Here is a 26,780-nt window from a genome sequence, read left to right as displayed (position 1 = left end):
CCACTGCTGAAGTGTTGTGGTCTTTTTTCTTTGTCAGTCCTGAATCAGAACTCTTACCTGTATTTTGCAAAGAAGAATAGATGCTGGATGGAACAATGAGAAGTTCAAAATTGATATGGTCAATACCAGAAGTTTTGTTTTTAAGAAGCTAAATATATTACTCAGTTTACTTTTCTAAGCATTTTCAGAAATTCATTAAAGGGCACCTATTATGCAAAATTCACTTTTACATGGTGTTTGACCATAAATGTGTGTTGGCAGTGTGTGAGCAAAACCACCCTAGAATGAGAAAAATCCACCCAGTGTTTTTTTTTTACAATCTTAATGATTCATAAACACTGTCTCAGAACGCCCTGTTCTAAGATTGCTCTCACTGTGACGTAGAATTGCGCTAAGCCCCATTGAGTGACAATCTGGTTTTGGCATAGACCCCGCTGTCGGTGATCTGTCAACCATCCTCCACTGTTTCAACGACAGCCGGTAATGTCTCCTAAGAAACATAAGTGCTGTGTTGTGGGATGTAATAATGAACATAGTAGTTTTCACTTACTTCCGACATCAGAGCCACTGGAAACGCAGTGGATGGATTTTATTTACGAAGGAAAGGCGCCACTCAAAATTCCAAAATACGTTTATGTTTGCGTGAATCATTTTTTGACTGACTATTTTGAGAACGAGGGTCAATTCAAAGCAGGTCTTGCTTCAAAGTTAATCCTCGCGATCCAACGTCACCTCCAGAAGAAGTAAGTGTATTTAATGTGTTTTGAGCAAATAGTCATTTCAGTCGATGTCAGCCAATTCAATAACAAATGCGTCTAAAGTTGTTGTCGTCGTCGTAGAATGTCTGTGTGTATAGTGTGTATCTAACGTACTTAGCAAACGTTATCACAGTGTGTGTGTGTGTTGCACATCCATAATTGCAAAGGGGACGTGATTAAAACTCTATAAGTACATAAATGTATCAAATAACCATTCAGAGACGTCCTGCTCCATTCTCAATTGTGTTTCTTCTGCCGGAGTCTCTTCATCATCTGGGTCTGATTCCGGTTCAAACATGTACGGCTGAATGCCATACAAAACAGCGGGTCTCTCATTCTCAGCCATTCTGCTTCTACCGAGCTTTCTATTGCCATAGGTATGCAAGTTACGCCCTCATCCAAAGGCAGGGCGGGGATATGCAGCTCATTTATATTTAAGGTGGTACACACCAAAACAGCTCTTTTTAAAACAGGCCCCAAAAATGACATTTTCAAATGGTTATAATAAATTAACTGTGGGGTATTTTGTGCTGAAACTTCACAAATACATTCTGGGGACACCCAAGACCAATATTACATCTTGTAATAATAGGTGCCCTTTAAGGTAGATGTGCTGGATACCATTATTTGATAGCAATCAATTCAGTTATCTTTTACAGACTATAGACAATACTTACTGAACTATAATTATATCAGAGCAGTATCACATACAAATTGAATTATTTTCAAAATTGATACTAATATAATGCTAAGAGCCTGAATGCCTGAAGTTTTATACCTACTACCTAAAATGTGGAATAGTACGAACTAAACACAACAACTGAGTGCCTTCACTTTACTGCAAACCCACAAAAAATCTGGACTCTGCAGAGAGACATTATTTAATTCTCAAATTTCAGACTACATCAGATACAGTGGTCAATATTTTGCTGTCATTTTTAATGTCTAAAAGATTTTCAGATAAGCCAATGGGGTAGAGCAATGAATAACAAAAACAGACACAACAAATGACTGTAGAACTGTATAAAAAATAAAAAAAAAAAAAAAAAAAAATATATATATATATATATATATATATATATATATATATATATATATATATATATATATATATATATATATATATATATATAAACCTTCTAACTTCTAAAAAGCCTTCTACATCACCTACCAGTCAAATGATGAGAGAAAAAGTGTGCGAGAGAGAGAGATTTACTCACAGAAGCCATTTCCTCGTACAAGGCCTCAAAACCGCCTTCAAGCTCAGCATGCTGTTCCACTTAGGCATGGTCTCCAAACCAAAGCCATCCACCTCGCTCTGCTATTGGCATCGGACACACAAGGCTAACCACAAGCACATGTTCAGTTGCTCTTAACTAATTCATACAGGAACACTTTGGTTTTGTTTTGAACCCAAAAGCCCTGTACCTTTGATTAAGAAATGTGTCTGATTCCAATTAAAGGAGCAAGAGGGAGGGTGAGCATCATGGTGGTTCTATAGTCTGTTACTGGTTGCAGTCTTGACAGTTTTCTTATCTCTCTCTTTTTCTCCCCTGTATTTATTTAGTTATTTATTCTTTCTATCCTTTTTTCCCCCCTGGGAGAATGGGAGGGAACGCTATTGAAAACAGATAAACATAACAGAACTGAATTCACAGAACTGAAAATCCATTGTTCAGGGGTTATTTTATGTGTGGCTTTTAATATTCTTGTTTGGCTTTGTAATATGTTTACATGTTTGTTTGTTTTTTTTGGTAATGGTATATGTTTTTCTTAGTGATTGTGTTTTCATTTTTGAAATGACCTCAGACATGTTATCTACTTAATGCTACATACATGTTTGTATGTCGATTTGTCTTTTACGCTTTTACCTGTAGTATGTAGCCTCTAACATAATCTCTCAGGGTCCAGCCCAGGCCATGGAGGATGTGCAGAACCTCTTCCTGTTTGAGGACGCTGAACAGACGGTCCAGCAGGATCTTCAACCTCACAGGTACTGCCTGAGTCCCATACAGCATCAGACTGCTAATGTCAAACACCACATTGGACTGGACGATCTCCACCTGCGTTGGATGGTACAGATGCTGTGTGCTCAGCTTGTCTAGAGCTATAATCACAAAAACAACAAAACACACAATTACAATACAGCTATATTTAAGAAAAATCCCCCTGAGCCTGGTTATGGCAATAAAGATTCACACTATATATACACTTTAACCACTATGTACTTACAAAAAAAAAAAAAAAAAAAACCTGTACAATGTACGTATTGCAAAACAATTTTCCTGCTATTGAGGTGGGTAAGGTTAGGGACATATTTTGTGGTATGGGAGGATTTAAGGTGTAAAGGAAGGGTTGTCGGTAATTGTAGATGTCACTCACTGCTGCAATTACATGCACGTATATATATATATATATATATATATATATATATATATATATATATATATATATATATATATATATATATATATATATATATATATATATATATATATATATATATATATATATAAAGTACAATGTAAAAGTATGTATGTACACAATAAATGCATTGTATCAAATTATTAATTTAAACTTTAGTACATAGAAATTAAACACACTTAATATTAATTACACAATTGAGCAAACAATGATCAACTTTTTGATTTAATGCCAAAAGCATATTATACAAGGTTTTGTAACCAAACTATTCAGTACTGTTTCATCAGAAGGCTTATATTTAAATATATGGTCATGCAAGATTTTTTAATGTTTTCACTGAACAGCTTTTGCAGGTAGGCAGTCAGACACATCCATTCTATGGTGTAAAGTGTCTAGAAACCACTCTGATGTAGCTCGTGCAGAACGAGGCCTGGCATTGTCTTGCTACCCAACAATGTCATCTTGATGGCAGTTTATGTCTCTGTACAATCCAAATATATGCCTCCATCATGTCATCTCAACACAAAGACATAGAAAGACAATCTTGCATTGAGAAATGATTTTTGAATTGTTTGACAATTCTCTCATGACATTTGGCACAAAATGGTGAGCCATGACCCATCTTTTCTTGCAAAGACTGAGAAGCTCTTTTACACCCAAACATGATACCCTCACCTATTACCAATTCACCTGCTAATTGTGGACTGTTTTGTGTAACTTGGATATCATATAATATTTTCACTTTTATTTTGTCTCTGTCCAAACTTTTTTTTGGAGTGTGTTGCAGCCATCAAAATTAAAATTTGTTTATATTCACAAAATACAATTATGTTGGTCAGTGAAAATATTGTAAATCTTTTCTTTGTACTTTTGAACCTTCTTTTTTAACTGACAAGAGAATTAACACATCACAGAAAGAAATGTCCCAACTTTTCTAGAAATGGGGTTTGTATCAGTTTACATTTTGTAATAAATTACATTAGCATGTAAAGTCAAGCATGGACCCATATTGAAATGTACATTTAAAATGTGGATTTTTTTTTTTTTTTTTTTGTGAAAATACACATCGGAGAGAAATCATGCTTGCGGTCATGATCAAAGGACAGTGATATAAATATTTTATTTTAACAGGTTTTAAATCTCCTACACAAAGCTGTTGTAACAAGGCAACCACAAAAAAAGATACATGTGCATTGTCTTTTATTTGAAACATATTATTTGAAATATGATCTGTGTCAACACACACATTTTTCCATTTACTGATCTTGTCTAATATCTTCTGTGTGAATGAAATGCACACTCAGCTAATGACAATTCTGTGAAGAAATGACAGTGGCATCAATATAATCTGCTCTTTCTCCCTAACTTTCTCTCTCTGATGCTGTCTGTGTGACACCTGTATTTTTTTTTTTTTTTTTTTTTTTTGGCTTGTTTGTTTTTGTTTTGTTTTGTTTTGTTTTTCCACTCAGTCCAGGACTGATTTTTGTGCTGACTAGGTCTTTGCCTGACAACAGACCCTGCTAGACACGAACATAATAAAAAATGAAGAACTACTTGTCAGAATGTCTGCCAACACTACAGACAAAATGAGAAGTCTATGGCAGAGAGGAGTGAAAAGAAGAGGAGCATAGGAAGGATAGCGTCTGACAGATCAGAGTGAAATTAAAACTAGGTGAAGGGCCCCTGTGATGGTCCCTTAAGGCCTGTCTCTATTCCTTTTATCCCAACCCAACAGGTGTTTTCTTTTGTCTCTCTATGAAACCAACTGTCTGTTTCTCTCTCTGTCTTTCCTTATCCCTTTTGACTGTCATCTCTTTCATTTGATGTTTCGGCTACCTTTTGACCTTTCTATGCTTTTTATTTTAAGTATAATGAAATAAGTATATAAGTGAACATATAGTTATTATTGAATTAAAAACTGTGGGAATGAAGACACAGAAGCATGCAGAGTAGAATGAGGGAATAGGGATGGATATGCGAGTCAGAGCATGTTGTCTGGCTAAAGAGACAGTTTTATGAGGAGCCATAACTTCACTGGGCTCAAGGGAGAAAGAAGGGGACCAGATTAAAGGACAGATAAAGACAGATCAGGTTAAACCCATGCCCCCTCTCTCTTCCCACTAGGGTTGCGTATGGTTTTAATATTATTGATTCTGATTCTGCTTATAGATTCTGATTCTTTTCGATTCACAGTTTTGATTCTAGTAAGGTAAAAAATATTTAGTCAAATATTTATATCAAAACATATTTTTTCTTGGTCTTTTGGCAAAACACCTTGTTGCAGATGATTTCCATGAACAAAACTCAACAGACTACAAAAAAATCTGCAGCCTAAAGACCACTAACTTTTTTTTTTTTGATTAACATGAAACAGACTGCAGCAGGTTTATTAGGTGCTGTCACTTCAAGACCTCATGCAGCATCCAATATACTGTTACTAGGGATGCACTTTTCTGAGCCGAAAGCGAAAATTCAGGATATAGTTTGCCGAAAACAGAAAATAAGTAATAAATTAATAATCAATGAATTATTCAAACTTATTTAATATTCAACACTCAAATAGCTAAAATGGAGTTGTACAAACATTTAAATTGCACATAAGGCAGATTTTATATCAAATTTTTGCTGGCTGGTCCCCACAATGTAGTTAAACTCAGGTTTATATTACATCATGGGGACATTTGGTCCTACCCATCACAGAAAACTGTGCACATTTTTACATTCTAAAAAAAAAAAAAAAAAAAAAAAAAAAAAACTTATTCTGTATGACTTATAAGCATTTTGAAAAATGGGGACATGGGGTAATGTCCTCATGAGTCACCCTCTCCTTGTACTACCTATGTCATACCCATGTCATTATACAAGTTTATGTCCTGATATGTCACAAAAACGTGCGCGCACAAACACACACACACACACACACACACACACGTGCACACACACATACTAACAAGCACCAGTGAATGCAAAATCAAGAGTTTACTTGATTACAAAATGTGCTACTAATAGGAAATTTATTGTGCAGAGACCATTCTATTTAATCTAATCTAAAATATTCTATTTAAAATTGTGTTTTTACAATTTAGTTGAATAATTGGATAACCAGTGACAGACAAAGCAGAATCCTGGTAAAAGTGTTTCATCTGAAAGGCTTAAATCTTAAAAAAGGCTTATATCTTAAATATTTATATTCATATGCCTTTATGTAATAATAGCAGCAGTTGAATTTAAATTGAATGATTTCACTCTGTACTCCTGTAGTTTTAGTGAACAGGGAATATGTCTGAAATGTACATCTAACTCAAGGAATTACTGAAAAAATCATATTTTTTACTCCACAAATCTAAACACGTCACCACAAATCCCCCATTAACAAACAGACTAAACCAAAAACTTTTATATTCGATATAATATAATATAAAAAATATTGAAACTATTTTACAAAAAAAAAGACATAAATGTGACACTTGTTGTGAAGTAAGGCTGGGATAGGCATATTCACATCTGTTCTTCGAGTGTCTTGTTATATTATTTTCAGTGGTATTTTTTAAGAACATTGTCTTTTTTTAATTTATTGTGATTTTTTTTTTTTTTTTTTTCCCAAGCAGATGGGGAGAACCACAGAAGAAGGAGCCGATGGGCTAAAGGGAGACAGCCAAGGTGAGGCCAAGGAACTGGATGGCTGAGGAGGGAGAGGAAGGCTGGGTGGGACCATACAAGTAGAAAGAGACTTGGAAGTGGGCTGATTCACTGGCAACGAAGGCGACTTGGAGCTGGGATGATTCACTGGCAATAAAGACTACTTGGAATTAGGCTGAACCAGCAGAGACAAAGACGACTTGGTACTGGATGGGACCAGCGGAGACTGGAGATCTTGGAACATGATATAATCTAGATCATCAAATAATAATTCTGTGGGAACACAGCTAATTGCTCACACCTCAGCAATGTGAGTGTGTGGGGGGCTCCAATCCATCCCATCGAACTCCACTAAAATACCCTCGATGACGGACTCTGGTGTCAGTTTATGCACTTGGTCACCTGGCTGGGCTCTGGGTTCATGGCAGAGTTGGAGCTGGTGGTGTCCTCCACAACGGGGCAGACGGTAAATAGAGATACATAATTGACCAGGACCCACTCCACATTCTGTGCGGAACTCCCTTGAGGACCTTCCATGAGTAGGCATGCCCTCGAGCGCTCGCTGAGGCTGGTGTTGTAGAAGATGCATAGTGAGCGGTCAGGATAGTGGGTGAGGCATGCCAGCTTTCTAAATTCCCTTGTGTGGTCCTCAAGAGACCCACTGCTCAAACAGTAACAGGTGTACAGCCGGCATATCCATTTATCCTTTTCTTCTGCTGTTTTAATCTAATGTAGGTTCCGCATTTTTTCATGGGTTGTGCACAATGCAGAATGACCGATGAAACACGAGATTAAATTAACACAAAGAGTGACAGAACACTACACATCTACCATAAACTTGAACATGGAACACTAAACAGAAGAACCGAGGGTTAAATACACAGAGAAAGACAATCAAAAAAAGGAACAGGTGTGCACAAATGAATGAGAACTCTAAACTAAACAAGACATGACAATGAAACTAAATATGACATGACTGTGACATACATATGAATACCTATAAGCAATATGACCAGGCTGGTTTATACACTCACTGATACTCACCATGAGCAACCCATCCATGCTTGCACTGGTCACATGTCCGCAGGTGGATTTTTCCAGGCTGGAAACACTCACATGTGCAGTTTACCAGAGTACAGCGAATGGCCTGAAAATGCACAAGCAAATCATCATCATTTAAAGATGTTTAAACTGTTTTTTTTTAATGATATCAATAGATGTGATTAATAGCCAATGCAGCCCTTTCTGAATCATTAGTGCATATAACAAATTAACTGTTTATTTGTCGAATTATGCAATATTTCTGTTAAAGGGCACATATTATGCCACTTTTTAAGAGGTTTAAAATAAATCTCTGATGTTTCCAGAGTGTGTATGTGAAGTTTCAGGTCAAAATACCCCACAAATGGGGTATTTTTATAGCATGTTAAAACTGCCACTTTTGGGGGGTGAGCAAAAAACGAGCCGTTTTAGTGTGTGTCCCTTTAAATGGAAATGAGCTGCTGCTCCCGCCTAAGAGGGCAGAGTTTCAAGAGCTCATTCTCTGGTGTCAGGAGTCAGGACGCACTAAATGCTGCCTTCACGTGCTCTTGGAATTATCGTAAATATGAGTTTCCTAGGTAAAAATTGCACATGAACGCCCTCCCATTTAAAAAATTAAATGCCATAAGCTCGTAATCACGACTTTAGGAGTGAGAATTATCAAATTTCCGATAGCATGTGAAGGCAGCATAATAATAATGTCAGAAACTGTCAGTAAGTGTTCAGTTCGAACCGGATTCAGAAAATAATGCCTACAGAGCCAGAGAATATATGTTGCATGGATATAGAACAGGTATAGTTTAGTTTAGTTTAATTACGTTTATAAATCATGTTGTCATCTTGCTTTTATCCATTATTAGTACAAGCCTGTTATAGCGGACACCATCCGGATGATGGCCAAAACTTTACTGATGAGTGTTATGACATTTATTATACTTCAAACAAAAAATGAAGCATCCGTTTTCACTCCAGAAATAAAACACAGTGCAAGCAAGGTTTTTCCTGCATAGAGCATTACGAGGCAGCCACCTCTGGCTGTCAATAAAACTCAAACAGGCAGTCACTTGCTCAGATACCCCTTTTTCAGTGGTATAGTCTAGTTCCCTTTCAGTCGGTCACGTTCGACGTACGTCAGTAGTGACCAACGAATTGGGATATCGCTAGAGAGCCCCTATCAGCTTCGAGAGAACTAAAACAAGCCAATGGAATTGGCGTGCGATATTTGCATAATGCGCACCTCCCCTAACAGGTGGATATAAAAAGGGGGGCAGATGCAATCGCACTCTGTCTTTCGCTTCGGAGCCTACCTGGTGTCCTGCGGCTGTTTGAACTTCAAGCCTCTGAAGAAGTTTCGGCGCTTGTGTTGGTGTGACGACGCCTGCAGCGAGGTCGCGAGTTGGAGTGAGCCGGGTGGAAACATCTACTGTTTTCCCAGCGTTCCGCTGTAATTCCACTGGTTGGTCTGCGATTTGGTCTGGTTCCTCCTGTGTTTTTCTAAACACGTCGTGACGCTCCCTGTGTGTCTCGACACAAAAGAGCTGAAGTTTCCCCTTCTAAAGAGCTTCACAGACAGACACTGCGTCTTTTTCAAGATGTCATTCTGTCTGTGCGTTTCTGGAGGCGGTCGTTTCCTATCCTCTCTGACGGCCACGATCACTTTCTCTCATGTCTGCTTAGCGTGCTGAGACTGTGTTTGTGGGTGGTCATATTTTCTTATGGAAATATGTCCACGTCGGCGCGTTGTTTGCTCGCCTTTCTCGTAAGGGCTTGAGCGCTCAGCGCGCCGTGTGCCGTCGAATTGCCGGCTGACAGCGCGCGTTGCCACGGCAACCCTGCGCGCTGTCTGGCGCTCTAGATGCACGGTCGAGACTCGGCTGCCTTTAATGAGGTGGAGTCCCCTCACTTATTCCCCGATCTAGTTATTTTTCTGAATCAGAAAAGTGCTACTTTGGTTAATAAGCCTGGGTGACCAGAGGATCACAGTGGGGCAATACCCGCCGAGTCATTCTCCGTGGGCCCCCCACTCCTCTAGTGCATCGCAAACATGTTGTGACTATGTTCGTGGGTGGATCATGTTTAGATACATGGCCACGTCGGTGCCCAGGGTGCCGTGTGTCGTCCAGTTGGGCGGCCACGTTCACTGTCCAACATGGCTGGTAGCTTCTGCTTGTGTTGCTGGTCCTCCTTAAAATAAATATGGAGGACCTAACATCTTAGTCAGGGCTCCAGCAGAGGATCAGATGTCGACTGCTACATTGGAGAGAGTATTGTTGGGCTCTGAACATGAAGATGAGGCTGAGCGTCCCACGGTTGTGGCGTGCTCATGCCGAATCGGATTCAGACTTGGCAACCATGCTTTCCCGGGCCCCTGGGGGTGTCGTGCAACGCGTACTCGCCTTGCCCCGCCCCCTGGCTTAGCCCGGATGTGTATGAAAAAACTTGGCAGTTTGCCAAGTTATTAACTTTTTTGGCGTTAATATGGAACGCCAAGAGGGTCATAATCTGCACTACAAGTTTTTTCTCTCTCACTACCCCCTAGGGTGGGGTGGCAGTGCTACGGGCACACCACCTCTGCCCTGCATGAGTCTTGGCCCCTGGCAAGTCTGCAGTAGGTCAAAGCACTCATTGCATGTGGGTAGTTCTGAGTCGGGGTTGAGCTACGCAGGATGCAAATCAAAGCGCAGGCCCCTGGCCAGACAATGTCCACCATGGTGGTCCAGAAACACCCCTGGCGAGTCTTGCTGGGATGTGCCGTCGTCAAAGTGTGCTTTCTCGATGCGCTCATCTCACAAACTGGCCTTGAACCCAGCCCGCTCAACCCGCAGTCACCTGACTAGCGGGAGACGGTCCTGGAGATATGGCGACCTGGAGCTGACGTAAACTGTTCTTTCTCCCCCGGAGGAGGGCCGGGTGGAGAATTGGTCTGTTCCGCCGCTGGCTCTCCGGAGTCCAGCGGTACCCACTAAGAACTGTTTTCCGATCCTCTACGTCCCAAGAGTGTGGCTGGTGATGTGCAGTGCCCCGCGTTGCTACTCCCAGCCCCCTCTCACCTCGCCAGCAGGTGTCAGTGTGTTGGTGCAGGCCGCGCCCCGTGTGCCGTCTCCCATACGCACTGCTACCTCGCAGAGTCTGATCACACTCTGGGCCGCTACCACGCCGCCCGAGTCGGGTCCCCGTACTCTGGTTCGCTGCCCCACCCCCGGTACGTCTGTGGTGCGTTTGGTTCTGCTGGCTCGGTGTCTGGAGGCCTGGTTAGTGCCCCCAGCCCGTTCCGCTGGCTCATGCGTACTATCAGACTCGGCTATGCGATTCATTTCGCCCGGTGTCCTCCGGCGTCCAGGGGTGTCCACTTCACTTAGGTGTCGTTGGACATTGCACCTGTTCTCCGAGTGGAGATTGCTGTCCTCCTGGCGAGGGATACAATCGAGCCGGTCCCTCCAGCCGATTTGAAGTCAGGTTCAGCCCTACTTCATTGTACCCTAAAGGGCGGTGGGCTATGGCCAATCCTGGATCTGCGCGTCTTGAACCGGTACCTTCAGGCTGCCGTTTAAGGTGCTCATGCAGAAGCGCATTTTCGAGTGCGTCCGTCCCGGGGTTTGGTTTGCAGCATTCGACCTGAAGGATGCATACTTTCATGTCTCGATTCTGCGCTCGGGTCGAGCATGTCAGTACAAACTCCTACCCTTCGGGCTGGCCCTGTCGCTCCACGCCTTACACGGTTGCGGAGGTGGCCATTGTTCCCCTCAAGGAACAGGGCGTTCGCATTCTCGACTGCCTCGACGACTGGTTGTTCCTGGCCAGCTCCCAAAGCAGTTGTGCGTACACAGGGAGATGGTTTAGCTTACCTCAGCCTGTTGGGTCTTTGGGTCAGCTGGGACAAGAGCAAACTCGCCCCCGGGCAGAGGATCTCTTTTCTCAGTCTCGAGCTAGACTCGGTCGCCTGGATTGTGCGCCTCTCTGAGGAGCGCGTCCAGTCGGTGTTGAACTGCCTGAGTTCGCTCAAGCGCAGGACGGCGGCCCCACTGAAAGACTTCAGAGGCTCCTGGGGCATGTGGCATCTGCAGCCGCGTTTCGCCGCTCAGGTTGCTCCATATGAGGCCGCTTCAACACCGGCTCCGCGACTGGGTCCCGAGATGGCCATGGCAGCGCAGCACGCTCAGTGTCCTCGTGACACGGAGCTGCCGCCCTACCCTCATCCGGTGGTCGGACCCTTTGTTCCTGCGGGCGGGAGTACCCCTTGGACGCTGTGGTCCACACAGATGCCTCTACCACCGGATGGGGGGCCATGTACAACGGGCATGCGGTTCAGGTCTTGGACGGGGCCTCGACTGCATTGGCATATCAATTGCCTCGAGTTGCTAGCAGTATGTCTTGCACTGGGCCGCTTCAAGGAGCTGCTGTCAGACAAGCACGTACTGGTCCGCTCGGACAAGCACGGCGGCCGTTGCGTACATCAACCATCAGGCTGGTCTACGCTCCCGTCGCATATCGCAACTCGCCTGCCATCTCTTGCTTGGAGTCAGAAGCATCTGAGGTCGCTTCAGGCCACTCATGTCCCAGGTGTGCTTAACCGTGCAGCCTACGAGCTCTTACAGCAGCCTCCACTTGCGGGCAAGTGGCGGCTCCATCCCCAGGCGGTCCAGCTGATCTGGCACTACTTCGGCGAGGCCCAGGTAGTCCTGTTGCCTCCCCAGGAACTGCCCTCGGCCAGTGGTTTTCCCTGACCGGCGAGTCGCTCGGCACGGATACCCTGGCACTCAGCTGGCCCTGGGGCCTACGCAATATGCGTTTTCCCCCAGTGAGCCTTCTCGCACAGCTCCTGTGCTAGGTCAGGGAGGATGAGGAGCAGGTCTTGTTAGTGGCTCCATATTGGTCACTCGGACCCGGGTTTCGGACCTAATGCTCCTCACGACAGCCCCTTCTTGGCCGATTCCTCTGAGGAAGGACCTCCTGACTCAGAGATGGGGCTTCCTATGGCACCCGCGTCCCGACCTGTGGAACCTCCACGTGTGGTCCCTGGACGGGATGCGGAGGTTCTGGGTGATCTCCCGCAGGCGGTCGTAGACACCATCACTTCCGCTAGAGCTCCTTCACGAGGAGCCTCTATGCGTTGAAGTCGAACCTATTCGTTGAATGGTGCTCCTCTCGCAAGACGAGAGGACCCCCGATCATGCTCGGTCAGATCTGTGCTTTCCTTCCTGTAAGAGGGCTTGGAGCGAAGGCTGTCTCCCTCCACCCTCAAGGTGTATGTTGCCGCTTCGCTGCACATCTCCATGCAGTTGATGGCAAGCCCTGGGGAAACACGGTCTGATCATCAGGTTCCTGAGGGGGGCGAGGGGTCTGATTCCTCCTTGCCCACCCTCCTTACCCTCTAGGGATCTCACCTTAGTTCTTAGCTAACTTCGGCGTCATCCCTTGAGCCTTTGCAATTAGTCGAGTTAAAAGTACTGTCTTTTAGACCGTCCTCCTGGTTGCATTGGCCTCATGTTAAGAGGGTAGGGGACCTGCACGCATTTTCGGTCGACGAATCGTGCCTGGAATTTGGGCCTGGGGATTCTCACGTCTTCCTGAGACCCCGGCCTGGATATGTGCCCAAGGTTCCTACCACTCCCTTCAGAGATCATGTAGTGAACCTGCAAGCGCTGCCTTCGGAGGAGGCAGACCCAGCCCTAGCTTCGCTCTGTCCAGTTCGCGCCCTGCGTGTTTACGTGGATAGAACTTGAAGCTTAGGACCTCAGATCAGCTCTTTGTCTGTTACAGAGACCAGCAGAAGGGAAAGGCTGTCTCCAAGCAGAGGATGGCCCACTGGTTAGTGGATGCCATCGCCCTGGCTTATGTTCCCAGGGCGTGCCTTGCCCGTTCGGGTTGAGAGCCCACTCCACCTGAGGAGTGGCCTCTTCCTGGGCGCTGGCTCATGGCGCCTCGCTGACAGATTGTGGAGCTGTGGGCTGGGCGACACCCAACACGTTTGCTAGGGTTTTTAGCTTACGTGTAAGCTGGTTCTTCCCGTGTACTCGCTTCCACCAGCCGGTAGACGCGTTGAACCTGTGCTCGTGTCGGCTTGCAATGCCACTCCCGCCCCCTGGGCAGGATATGTGCATCTGTTGACTCCAGTCGTGTTCCCCGTTTGGTGAACCCTGTCGAGTTCCTCCACCTTCGGCTCGGGCATTGCGGAGTGTCTGATGCCAGACCAACATCCATCTTCGATGTTGTCTGTTGGTTGGGTTCCATATGTTGCAATCCCTCTACGTGAGTGATTCCATATGTGTATTGTCCACGGTTACTCCCTACGGTGAGCCCGTGTCTTTCCCTTAGCAGAGCTTCTGCTTTCTCCTGTCAGATGAGTCTCCCCCTACTCAGGTGGAGCCATCCCAGGGACTCATATGCGTTCTGCCCTGCGGGCCAGTCCATATGTTTTCCATGTAAATTCCTTCCCCTCTGGGTAGGTAGTGGTTTCCGCAGCGTTCCTTACGGGTTCGCTTCCCCAGTGTAGTCTAGTTTACTTAGTGGGTATATCGGAACAGCAGTAGACTTCCCGGCGTAAGCTCGCCCCCTTCTCCGTCCCCTTGGTGCGACGGGCGGCTAGAGCCTGCGCTGGGCACTGGAAGGGGTTTCGTAACTGTGGCGTTTTAGTTGGGATCCCAATTCGTCGTTCACTACTGACGTACGTCGAACGTGACCGACTGAAAGGGAACGTCTCGGTTACGTATGTAACCCTCGTTCCCTGAAGGAGGGAACGGAGACGTACGTCCCGTCGCCACAGTTTCTGTACCCTCGCTGCAGTGCGGACACCGGTTGTCTCCTCAGCGAAAAACAGAGTGCGATTGCATCTGCCCCCCTTTTTATATCCACCTGTTAGGGGAGGTGCGCATTATGCAAATATCGCACGCCAATTCCATTGGCTTGTTTTAGTTCTCTCGAAGCTGATAGGGGCTCTCTAGCGATATCCCAATTCGTCGGTCACTACTGACGTACGTCTCCGTTCCCTCCTTCAGGGAACGAGGGTTACATACGTAACCGAGACGTTTTTTGTAGTGAGTATATTGTGATTTTTCCCTCCCAGCCTCATCCCAGAGGGACACCCCATAAGCACCACCACACTCACTAATCCATAGTATGCAACTGATCTAGGCTACATGTCATTGAAAGCATTCTGAAAGACTGCTTATGTGTGTGTTATCAACATGTCAATTTATTATATGCAACACAAGACTTTAACAGCCAATGACATTTACAGATGGAGAGACTGGACTGATTTTCTACTGTTTAGTGTCACCATCTTGGCTAAATCACCATCTAACTCAGCCAGTTAAGATCTACATTTATCCTTAGATGTTATATGAATATGGTCCTTGGAGCATAGGTTTTATCAGCTGGAAATTTTCAAAGCACATTTAAGAGTGCAAGTTGCAACTGTTATTAACAATAATGAAAAGATGAAGCTTATCAGTATGTCACAATATCACCCTATTTGGGTTTTGTTTTCTGTTTTGCACCATTTCTTGCCAGTTTGTCATCATAGTTATGCATTTTGATTCACAAGCTTGCAATTAGATTCAATATCAGTTATTTTGGATATACTGTATATCTCGTACAGTACATGGTAAATTTTCTCGAGAAAAAAAAAATAATAATAATGCTGTAAAATATAGCCTACATGGGAATCAGTTTGTACTACATTAATATTGAAGGTTAAAATGAACTGATTTGTATACAAACTTAAACATGCCCCCGGGCCCCCGAGATGGAACAAGGATTTTACCACCTCTGTCTTGTTTTGAGCCAGGAAAAACCCTGTGTGCATTAAAATATTATCCATAAACTCTCTTTCTCTCCCTTGCATTATCATCAACATACACAGTGAAGTACACAGAAACAGTTGGTAGTGATCCATACTTGAGTAACAACGTTTTAGCAAAACCTGTGTTTTATATTGTCCCTTTGCATTGACATTCATTCACAAAGCAGTCTGGTGCAAAATGATTCACGCACAAATAAAAGAATTTAGACATATGGGGGCACATTCCCTTCAAAAATAATACTAATCTACTTTAGTGGCTTTGATGTCAGGAATACATGGAGACTGTTATGTTCACTCTTACATCCAACAACAAAACACCTGGGTTGCTTATGATACATTCTTGTCGCTACAGCTGCTCCGGCCTGGAGAAAATGGTGGACAGTGTACAACTCACTCAGGACGGGGTCTATGCTTATACGGCAGAGTCCATCAGAAGTCGTGGGCAGGGCCTGTACAAAGTAATGCCACTTTGCCCAGAATCTGCAAACGGCCTGTTCTGAGACACTGCTTATGATTTATGGGTATTAAAAAAAAAAAAGGAGTGGGTGGATTTATATCATTGTAGGGTGGTTGTGTACACACATTGCCAACACACATTTATTTTCAAACACTGTGTAAAAGTGAATTTTGCATAATAAGTGCCCTTTAAAGACAATGTTTCTTGCAATGAATATTCCAAAATATGTTTTTCATTCAAAGAATGTTGTAATTCATTAATGTGAATAATGTCTTAAATGCTCTCACGCTCATGTTGCACTGTCATGCTGACTGACACTGTGCTAATAAGCATCCATTCTGTGTCTTGTGCCATATTCATGTAGGGGCATTTAGATGAGCTCTTCCTTCCTCTCACCTGAAACATGGCCTGCTTTTGCCCCATTTGAATTTCCTTTGTTTTGACAAAAGCCGCCATTACTTGATGTGGAGAGTGAACCGGAGCTGACCCCAAAAGCTTTTAGCGATGAGGGGTTAAGTGTCCCAACGAGACAGCCAGCCTGGCAGGACAACACAATGGCATTGTGTGATAAGACATCTCCTTAATCACTCCGCCACTGAAAAGACTCCAGCAGGAAGAGAGGAAAGGTGGAGAGGCCATGTTCATGTTCTTTCACACCTCTGCTGTCAAGGTCTTTCAGAAAATGAATTTAAAAGTGAAAAAAAAAAAAAAGCTTTTCATCTTCCTGATTGTTATCTTTTGATAATTTTTGACATTGCGTAACTGCATTTTTATGTGATTCTGTTGTGCCCTGTGTATGTATAGTCCATGTTACTGTACTGATTATTTATAATTGATAAATCCTAAAGATTACATTAAGCCTTTTGCTGTGTTATTTGTTGATACAGCACATGCAAATATTAAAATGCCCAGGAAATAATAATAATAAAAAAACAATAAAAAAAAAAGACTTATGGGCATTTGATCTAAACATGTATGATTCATTGAAGAATGAGGCTTATTGTATCACAGTCATTTATCACATAATACATTATAAGTGTGTGTGTGTGCGTGTGTGTGTGTGTGTGTGTGTGTGTGTGTGTGTGAGAGAGAGAGAGCGAGAGAGAGAGAAAAACAATAGATGAAAAAAAAAATGGAAACATCAAATGTGGGGTCTGACAATTTATGTTATAGTAAGTTAGTTAGTTAGTTAGTTAGTTAATTAATTAATTAATTAATTAATTAATTAAGAGCTCAATTAACAGCTTAGTGGTGTGTGTGTGCTGCCAGTGCAGTATAGAAGAGCTTTTAAAGCATTCCTCATGCCATTATTATATGAGAAGATCCCAACTAATGTATGATTATAGGGCAAACCTGTAGCTCAGATTCTAAAGCATTATTCAACCACCTCTATTGATTCCATTGTAACATTTACACCATAGCACACACACACACCTCACAGACCAACTTTGCTGACGCCAGGTTGCTGGCAAGCACTAAAAGCATCTTGTACTCTCTGCCACCCACAAGACTTGATCTTATTCAAGGCTTAGCTTTCAAAATGCTGTCGATATCTTGCCATAAATGTGCAGGCAAGGTATGCAGCAAAACATGTAACAAATAAAAACAGGCAGTGAACCATGATATGTTTTATTACACAGCAACTTTTTAAATTGTATAAAAAAAGGTTAAAAAACACGTTCTCGTTTGTCTTGTGGCGCTTGAATGTTTAAAAAGCATTTGTGTGAATAGACCATTTTTTTATATGGAATAAACCAATTTTAATATATTTGATATATTTGATATATATCATTGAGTTGATGATGATCATTGCTGTGTCATTTTACACATAAGAGGCATAAGGATGGTTAAATAAATAATGAATATAGCTGAATTTTCTCCAGGCTTTGGGCCTTCTGTGCTTTACTCAATGGGATTGCATTGCCAACTGTGATATTATTGTAGTGAAACAGTCTTCCATTGACCCGAGGCCTGAATCTTGTTATCATGGCACAGGCTACCTGCCTTAAGTAGCTGTAATATTTAATGTAACATTACAACTGAATCGCTGGGAGATATCCTACTAGTCTTATCAGACAACTTTTTTTCTTTTTTTTTTTGGGGGGGGGGGGGGGTAGGTTGACTATTTAAAAATAGTCTAAATAGTTTGACTATTTAGTCTACAACTTTTCCCACTGTCCAGTCTGACTGGAAATTAACTATTACCTGTGTCTTTTCTGTTTTCCATTATAATTGTAGGCTATATATTATGTGAACTTTGGATCATAGACATTTTTTTTTATTACCAACCATATTTACTATAAAATGTAAAAACAGAAAAAAATCATATAGCCTAAATAAAATAAATAAATATTTTGCTTAAACCATTTACAGATTAACAAAACAAAAGAAAAAATGAGCGACAAGCAGTAGGCTATATGCTGAGTTTCGGTTCATTTTGGCCACCTGAGCAAAAACATTTACAGCATACGTACTACGTACACACAAACACTGATTACATCATGCAGTTGTAACTTTTAACTTTAAAGTGAATGTGCTATTTTTGATTTGACCATTGATGTAACTTAGTGATATTAAATCATATCTTTGAAAACAAGCAGTTAATTCAGAAGTCATTAAATGAAGCACATTTATCAAGAAATTCTATAAAAAAATCATTAAAAAAATCCCACACAGAATAGTTCAATTCTTTATATAATATTATATAATATAATATTGTATTATATAGAAAAATCAAGCCGTTACAATGTGATGGTTTGGGACAGCCATAATGTGTTTTTGTAAGGTCCATTATTGGCAACAGACTGCATTATTAAAATTAATGTTTGTTTGTTTATTGCTCATGAATTGGCAAGATTGTCTATATCAGGGGTTTTCAAACTTTTTAATGGCGATTAGGAGCCCTAAACAATCCCCCTGTGAAATCACTTGTCTCCTCTCGATTTAGAGAGTTGTCATTTGAGGCCTCTGCTCCTAGAGCTCGGCTACGTTTGCTAAGTTGTTAGGCTCTCTCTGAGCCTCCTTGGCTACTGCGGGTGTCGTCTGGCCCCTTCTTGCTAGCGAGAGTTATATTTAGGTCTCCGCTCTTCAGGGCTCCACCAGGGTAACAGTTTGAGTTGAAGTCTCTCTGTGAGCCTCCTTGCTAGACATCCTGAGTGTGGGGCAATGTTAGGCCTCCTCTCGATTAGAGAGTCATTATACTGAGGCCTCCGCTCCTAGAGCTCGGCTTTTATTAGCTAAGTTGTCAGGCTCTCTGTGAGCCTCCTTGGCTAAATTTGAGCATCGTCAGGCCATCGAGTTGCCTTCTCTGAGGCCTCTACTCTCTAGAGCTCCGCTGGATATTAGTTACGGGTTGCAGGCTTTCTTTGAGCCTCCTCGTGAAATGTCCTGAGTGTGGAATGTTTTTAGGCCTCCTCTCGATAAGACAGTCTTTATGCTGAGGCTTCCACTCCTAGAGTTCGGCTAGGCAGTTTGAGTGTGTTAGGCCCCCTCTCAATCTGGGAGATATGATTTAGGCCTCTAATCTGCGGAGCTTCATGGGCCAGCTGGACTCAACCCAGCACTGCCCTTGGATTAGAGTCTTGTAAGGCCTCTTGTTGAGGTCTCCTCTCTCCAGGGCTGCTTTTGGAAGTTTTGAGTATTCTGTGAGCCCTTTTTGGTAGCTGGCATGAGTATGAATGTTGCTAGGCTTCCTCTCTTAGAGTCTTCCTTGAGGACTCATTTCTTGAGAAGCTCTGGCCTATGGTTGTAACTGGTATAGGGACCCCTATGGGATGCAGCATCTCGTTCCCTATTCTCAGAGAACCATGGTTACATGTGTAACCTGAGATGATTTCCCAAACCTTAAAAAAAGTTATCAGTCAGATTCTTCACTTTGAATCTAAATGATTCTTTCTCGTAGTTACTAATTCAAGGGATGATTCAAAAGCATTGCCTTTTATGACATTAAATATTGTGCAAAACAGCACAAGTGCATAAACAGCCATTTAAAATATAAACCTGCAGAAATAACAAATCTCAAACTCAAGTACAAAAAATACGATTGTGCACACATATCAGCACATTGCAAAGGAAAAATAACAAAACTGTGAGTCCTGACAAGTCTCACATGCTGACCACGCGCAAAGTCTGTTAACAAATGCTATTGGCTGCTGGCCTTCTCTGAAACTCTTATTTTGATTGGCTGCTTGTATTACGTTAAATGGATACGTTTTCTGTAAGATACTTTGTGGTAAAATATATTACAGTATATTGTCACACTCTTAATTAACACAATATTGATATTTCATGTTTTGAATATCACAGTTATTGTCAATATCACGACAGATAACAAATATGGAAACATTTGGATTCATGCCGAATAAGCAAGGTTGTCAGTTTTGCTTTAAATTAATTCATTTCGGATTGACATTTAGCCTGTAGCTACTTTTATTTTCCATTCTTTTTCTGTTCTGAATACCGTTAAATTTAAAGAATTTATTGTGAAGTGAGAGGAACTAAAATAGCCTATAGCTATGTTTATATGGTGTTTGTTTCTAAACATTTTTGCTTTATTTACATATGTAAATCTATTTTACATTAATGTGGCTATAATAATAAAATGTGACTTACACAAATTATCTGTTGTTTTTGTTTTTTGTTTTGTTTTTTGTTTTCCTCAAAAACCCAGTTTTGTATTTTTAACCATGTAGCAAAAACATCTTGAAATAAATACTTTTTAAACCATTTAACCAATAGTATTAATCAGTCAAAGTTCTTACTGTCGGTTTAAGGTTAACCAGTTAATTATGAGCATCACTTTTTTTTACCATTATGAGAGAGGGGGAAAAAAAAACTTCTTTGAACATTTATGGACTGTAGAGCAACATCCTTTTTGGCTATAGGTATGACCCAGCATGTGCTAGTCAGCGAGTTTATTCTTTCAGCTCAGTAATAATTCTGCTTTGCTATTCACATCAGTGCAGACATGTCCAGCTAAAAATGAAGCACATTGGGCATCAATCAGAGTGAAGGCAGTGCAGAGTGGACATTGAACGGAAGAGAGAGACAAAGAGAAGTCCAGGGCGATTGTTGCTTGGACCACTGAGGACCCTGTGAACTCCTCTCAAAGACTCAGCTGACAGAGATCAAACCAGTGACAGCCTGCTGCAGTATCCAGAGACATAACTGTGTTCAAAGTGCTGGATAGAGGGGCACAGGGAGGGGGGCATGCGGCCGCCTCAGGAGGACAAGGGAGGGAGGTGAGCCGCTTCTGCCAGCGACTGATCTTCTTTCTCTCTCTCGTTGTCTCTGTGCTGTCACCCGCTGATTGATCCAGGTGTTTTATAGCTATCTGGAGGCACAGAGCATTCAGACAAAGAGAGACCTCTGTCAGTTCTTTTGATTGGGGCTGCACATTCCTGGGCCAGATGGTGGACAGGCCTTCTTTGGACAACGCCAATTCACATACCTCTCCCCAGCACACAGGAGAGCTGCTGTGCGTGTGTGCGCTTCCTTTCAGACAGTGTAGGTCAATGTTAACATTCAAATTGATAAAGATTAAAAGAAAAAAAGAAAAAACTCTGTAGAAAAAAACATGGTGGATGCTGTTTGAGAACTGTAATATTAACAAAACCACTTTTAGAGTTGTTGAGAGAGGTTCATAGCGTTTCAATTGAATTGTTTGGCAAATTTAGCAATAGCATAATACTGATATTAGTGATATCACATAAATAGTAAATAAGTTATTTTAGCAAATATTCAGTGTAATTATATTTATTATGTACATTTATCAAACATAAATTGTAATTAATGAATGATTAACTATAATATTTTGTGATATTGTACAGGACAAGCTATATATATATATATATATATATATATATATATATATATATATATATATATATATATATATATATATATATATATATATACATATACTGAATTAGTTGTGCATGCAGGCCAGCTGTGCAGAATCATTCAATGCGAATTCATAGTCAATATAAAACTGAAACATGTGGACATAAATTGTTCTACAGAGTTGTATTTTGTTCTCTATTAGAATTTTAAACATGGCAAAAATTTAAGTTTAATGGTTTTATTTTGTTATTTTTTTTCTTGTTGTTTGTAATTACACTATATCTTTTTACATAATAAATAGTCTATTTGTTATTTACTTGACTAGGAAATGATTATGTGAATTATTTTCTTAAATGTTCAATGTACCATCTGTAAGTAATGATACAAGTGGCACAATAAAAAGCCACGTGATGAATCAGAGTTCAATGCAAGTGGTCTGTCCATAAAACATATCTGTTTACATGTATTTTGTGTGTGTACTGCACGTCTAAAATTGCAAATCATTGTAATAAACATGCAAATACTGTAAAGATGCTGCATGTTGCTAATGCTGTGTTTCAAAGACAATCCTCAGCAGACTATGTTAGCTGACTATGTTGCACAAGATTTTATAGATGCAAACCATTACTAATGCCTATAAAGCCGAGTTCAGACTGCACGATTTTAGCCCCGATTTTGGCTCGCCGACAGGTTTTGAGAAATCGCAGACAAATGCCCGAAATCACAGGCAAATCGGTGCGCGTTCACGCGAGTGACAATCACGCAGTGTGAATGAGCAAAGACGCGATCTGAGAGAATCGCAGACGAGTCGCCGACACCCGTGAGATGTTTGGCATGCTAAATATCTGGACCTGTCGGCGATTCAAAATCCTGCTGTGTGAAAAGTGTTCTGACTGAAAACTACATTGGCGATGACCGACAGCCAATGAGAGAGCAAGATACAGAGCAGCTGGGAGTTCAGGGAGGAGTTATAGACCACAATATCAGCAAGCATGGCTTCATTCACATAAACATTACAATTCTATCGAACAGAAACAAAGCACAAACATTTGCTTGACCATCCGCAACAGCAGCACATTGAAAAGTTATTTATTTACCTCCAACTCTTGTTGCAGAACACACAATCTGAGTCTCCCAAACCATTTCCTCCTCCATATTTTTCTTTTCTTTTTCTTATATTCGCTGCAAATCAGCGCACAGGCAACTCATATTGCAAGCTTCTTGCGGGCTACCATTTTTAATAATAATAATACTAACAACTCCGGTCCTGCACGCGTGATATCGCGTTGTTTCCTTGTCACATCTCGCGTGTGTTTGGTTGTGAAACGTAGTTTGCGTGCCAGACAGAGTTGTCGGCGATTCTTCCTATTGTAAAGTCATGCAGTGTGAAACCTTCTGTCGCCGATCCATCGTGCAGTTTGAACACAGCAGCGACTGAATGCTGGCCAACATAGTCATGCAGTGTGAAAAGAACAGTGACCCGACTACTTTGAAAATCGTGCAGTCTGAACTCGGCTTAAGTCTGTAGAACAAATTTTCCTCAAAATACAAGTAAGTTGATTCTTGTTCAAGTTATACTAACTGTTCACTTACAAAATTTCACTTACAACATTTCAAGCTGATCACTTTTCAAAGTTCCAGGCATTTCTCTCTTGATTTATTACCCTCACACAAAATGGAAAGTATTTCTGAAGAAAAAAAAATACTGCATAACATCAAGAAACGTTTACTCCCTGTTCATTTAAACTGTGCAAGCTAAACATGTATTTTTATGTATGTATTATGACATAGCCTACTCCATGTATTACATACATATTGTCACAAATCAAACACAGAGATCTGTAGCACACTCTGCATGTTTCAAGCCTTTTCCTTGACTCTTATCAGTCTTCTGCTGATAAAGTCTCATTCCCAGCAGGCTTTGCCACCTGCTCTGATTACCCCACAAGAGATTGTGTGGGATAGCAACCAAGACTAGAGTAAACTGGACAAAGAACACAAGTCTAATAAAACAAACAAACACACACACACACACACACACACACACACACACACACACACACACACACACACACACACACACACACACACACACACACACACACACACACAGTATTTCAAACACAGACATTCTCTAATTATATAAAACAAAGTCTCCACATGACTAACAAAGAGCAAAGCAACAGTTGAATGTTGTTTTCAGTGTAATTGTGGATCTCCTCATACCACCACAGTAGTAGCATTAGTCAGAGCACAAGCATTTTGCACCCAGGTTGACCCCAGAAGGAGGGGACAGCTACATATTGACTACACAGGACCAGCAAGGATGTGTAGACATACAGACAAGACCTCTGGGTCTTCTAGAATATATTCTGATTTTTCTTCTATAGACTCTCAAAATAATCTCAAAACACACCATGCAAAAGAACAATTGTTTAATCTATTTAAATTCACCTCTTAATGAATTGTTCTTCTCTTGGGTATTTTGAAATGCTACAAAAACTTGTACTGGATTTGGTTTTATTACATTTATGCCATACAATGTATGAATACGCAGTGTGTCTTGTTAATTTAAACATTTGAAATCTATATATATTTTTTTTCAGTGCAGTGTCACTGAGCGCTTTAAAATTATTAATTACTATTATCGATAGTAATTTATCTACCCGACAATGTTAATGTGACTCATTGAAGAAAAAAAAAAAAAAAAAAAAAAATTACACTGCATAGTTTTGTCTTGCTTTGAGAAAACTGAATGTAATTTGATTAACCTAACATTGCTGTAATATTTGCAGTAGTAAAAGTGCCTCTGTGTGTGCATTACCTGGGTCTGCATGTTGCAATGCCAACTTCTGACAGCTGCCCCTTGCTCCTTTAAGACTGTGTTTCTTCATTAGCATAAAGTGCAGCAGATTGTTACAGGAAATGAATGACAAGAGTAATGGAGAGAGAGAAAGAGAATATATTGATAGAGACCCATCCTGATCTCACTTGCACTCCTACATGACCACAGTGACAACTGTGAGACTGTCCCTCCCACTCCACCATGCTCTGGCGGTCTGTATATATACTGAAATGAGTGTATGTGTGTGCATGAGGGAGGGAGATTCAATGAAAGTCCATCACACTCTTTATCAGGCCAAACAAAGTTCAGAGATAGAGAGGGGATGAAGAGGAGACGAGACCATCTGCCTGTCACAGGTCATTCACTGCAAGAAGACTGTGCTTTTATTCACTATTCACTGATTGTTTCATTTTTTGGAGTACCAATATTACATAAAATGTCTTTAACACTGGAATTTGCAGTAAATAAATGACTTTTGTGTGCTTTAAGGACTTAAGGATTAATGTTATTTGTCTAATTTTGCCATTGTCCAATCCAGTAGATTTTTTTTTTTTTTTTGCACATATGCAAGAGGAATGTTTGCCAAGGATTTGATTGCCATCCTGCAATCGACCCAACAAAATTACCACCCTACTCCCTAGATCCTACAATGGTCCACTTCATTTGACTAAGATGGCCCAATGCAATTATAAAGCTATTGACGGATGTTTGTACGTCTTCTAGGCTGTGCAGTATTAAGTCATTAGCACTACAAATTGTGGCAGACCTTTCATTGCCACACAGTCATGAGAACAAGCAGTGGCCCAGAGTTAACGAGTCACATATCCCTACCCCTACCCCCCAACCCAACATCGACTCCAACTTCCACCCTCCCCCAATCTGCATCCCATATTTATAATTTTACCACATCCTAACAATAACATGACTAGAACTGGTGCAAAACACACGTCCAAGGATAATGAAACACACACGTTACCGCAGAAGGCTGTAAGTACAACCAGCTGTGACTGTCTCCTCTGAGAGTGAACAAGAGAACAGGAGAAAAAGAGAGCAAGAAAGACTGAGACCAAGAGAGAAAGTAAGAAAGTCAGACACATGTGAATGCAGCTGTACTCAGGGGGAAACCACACGCTCTATGTTTCCAGCTGCCTTCTCAGTGGCTCCTTCTTTCTCAGGCCCCTGTCCCTCTCCAGCCTCTTTTGGCCATCTTTGTTTTGACATGGCTCTGCAGTTCCAAAAACCTCTCTCAGATGTGCTGAGGTAAGGGAAAAACAAAACAAACTGTTTTTTTTTTTCTTGTGCGCGCACATATATGGCTTAGCACATTCACAATCCCTCGATCTTGTGTACACACACAAGTGAATTAACACAAGCAGTCATTAGACTCCACTCTCTCCTTATTTATGTGTTTACTTAAAAATCTCTTAAAAATCTTGGAAGAGCAAATTTCCCTTGGTGAAAAGGTTTCACTAAGCCACAGTTATTTGGGAAGGACACATTCTTTTGACGCTGTGGGTCTGCCTCAAATCCAAGACCTCAGCATGTGCTGAATTTTGAGCATACCTCAACATGTGTTACCTCTTTGTAATATTTACTTTGTAGGGCAATATGAAGTGGATAGCACAGCCAAATGCTGCTTTCACTGCTTTTAATGGGGGCCTATCGCCCTCATTAAAAACAAATATTAACTGTGAAACTTAAAAACGGAACACAAAAGTGTTTCGTCAAATCATATTAAAATAAACAATAAATTGTCCCTCAACACCAACTCTTGGCTTCCGGCATCAAGATTGTTTGCTTGTAACATTTATTTCTAAAACATCCACATGCTTTCCTGCTAATTGCAACTTGTTTTATCTAATTTATCATAATTTTACTCTAAGCACATGTGTAGTTTATAAACTGCAAGCAAATATTCAAACTAGCAAATACATTTATCTGCAAAGGTCTAGTTGACATTATAAGGTGTACAAT

At 41.4% G+C, this 26,780-nt stretch overlaps 1 protein-coding gene across 1 annotated transcript in view; it reads right to left on the bottom strand.

Annotated features, from left to right (window-relative positions):
- Positions 1-26,780, bottom strand: part of bnc2 (basonuclin zinc finger protein 2) — a 255,700-nt gene that overhangs the window by 101,134 nt on the left and 127,786 nt on the right. The window contains 2 exon segments of the mRNA XM_067403479.1: positions 2,630-2,865; positions 7,866-7,968. Coding sequence (XP_067259580.1) covers positions 2,630-2,865; positions 7,866-7,968 — 339 coding nt within the window.

The sequence above is a fragment of the Chanodichthys erythropterus genome, chromosome 12 (assembly GCF_024489055.1).
Source record: "Chanodichthys erythropterus isolate Z2021 chromosome 12, ASM2448905v1, whole genome shotgun sequence".
NCBI classification, from domain to species: Eukaryota; Metazoa; Chordata; class Actinopteri; order Cypriniformes; family Xenocyprididae; genus Chanodichthys; species Chanodichthys erythropterus.
This window is presented reverse-complemented; position numbering and strand designations above follow the sequence as displayed.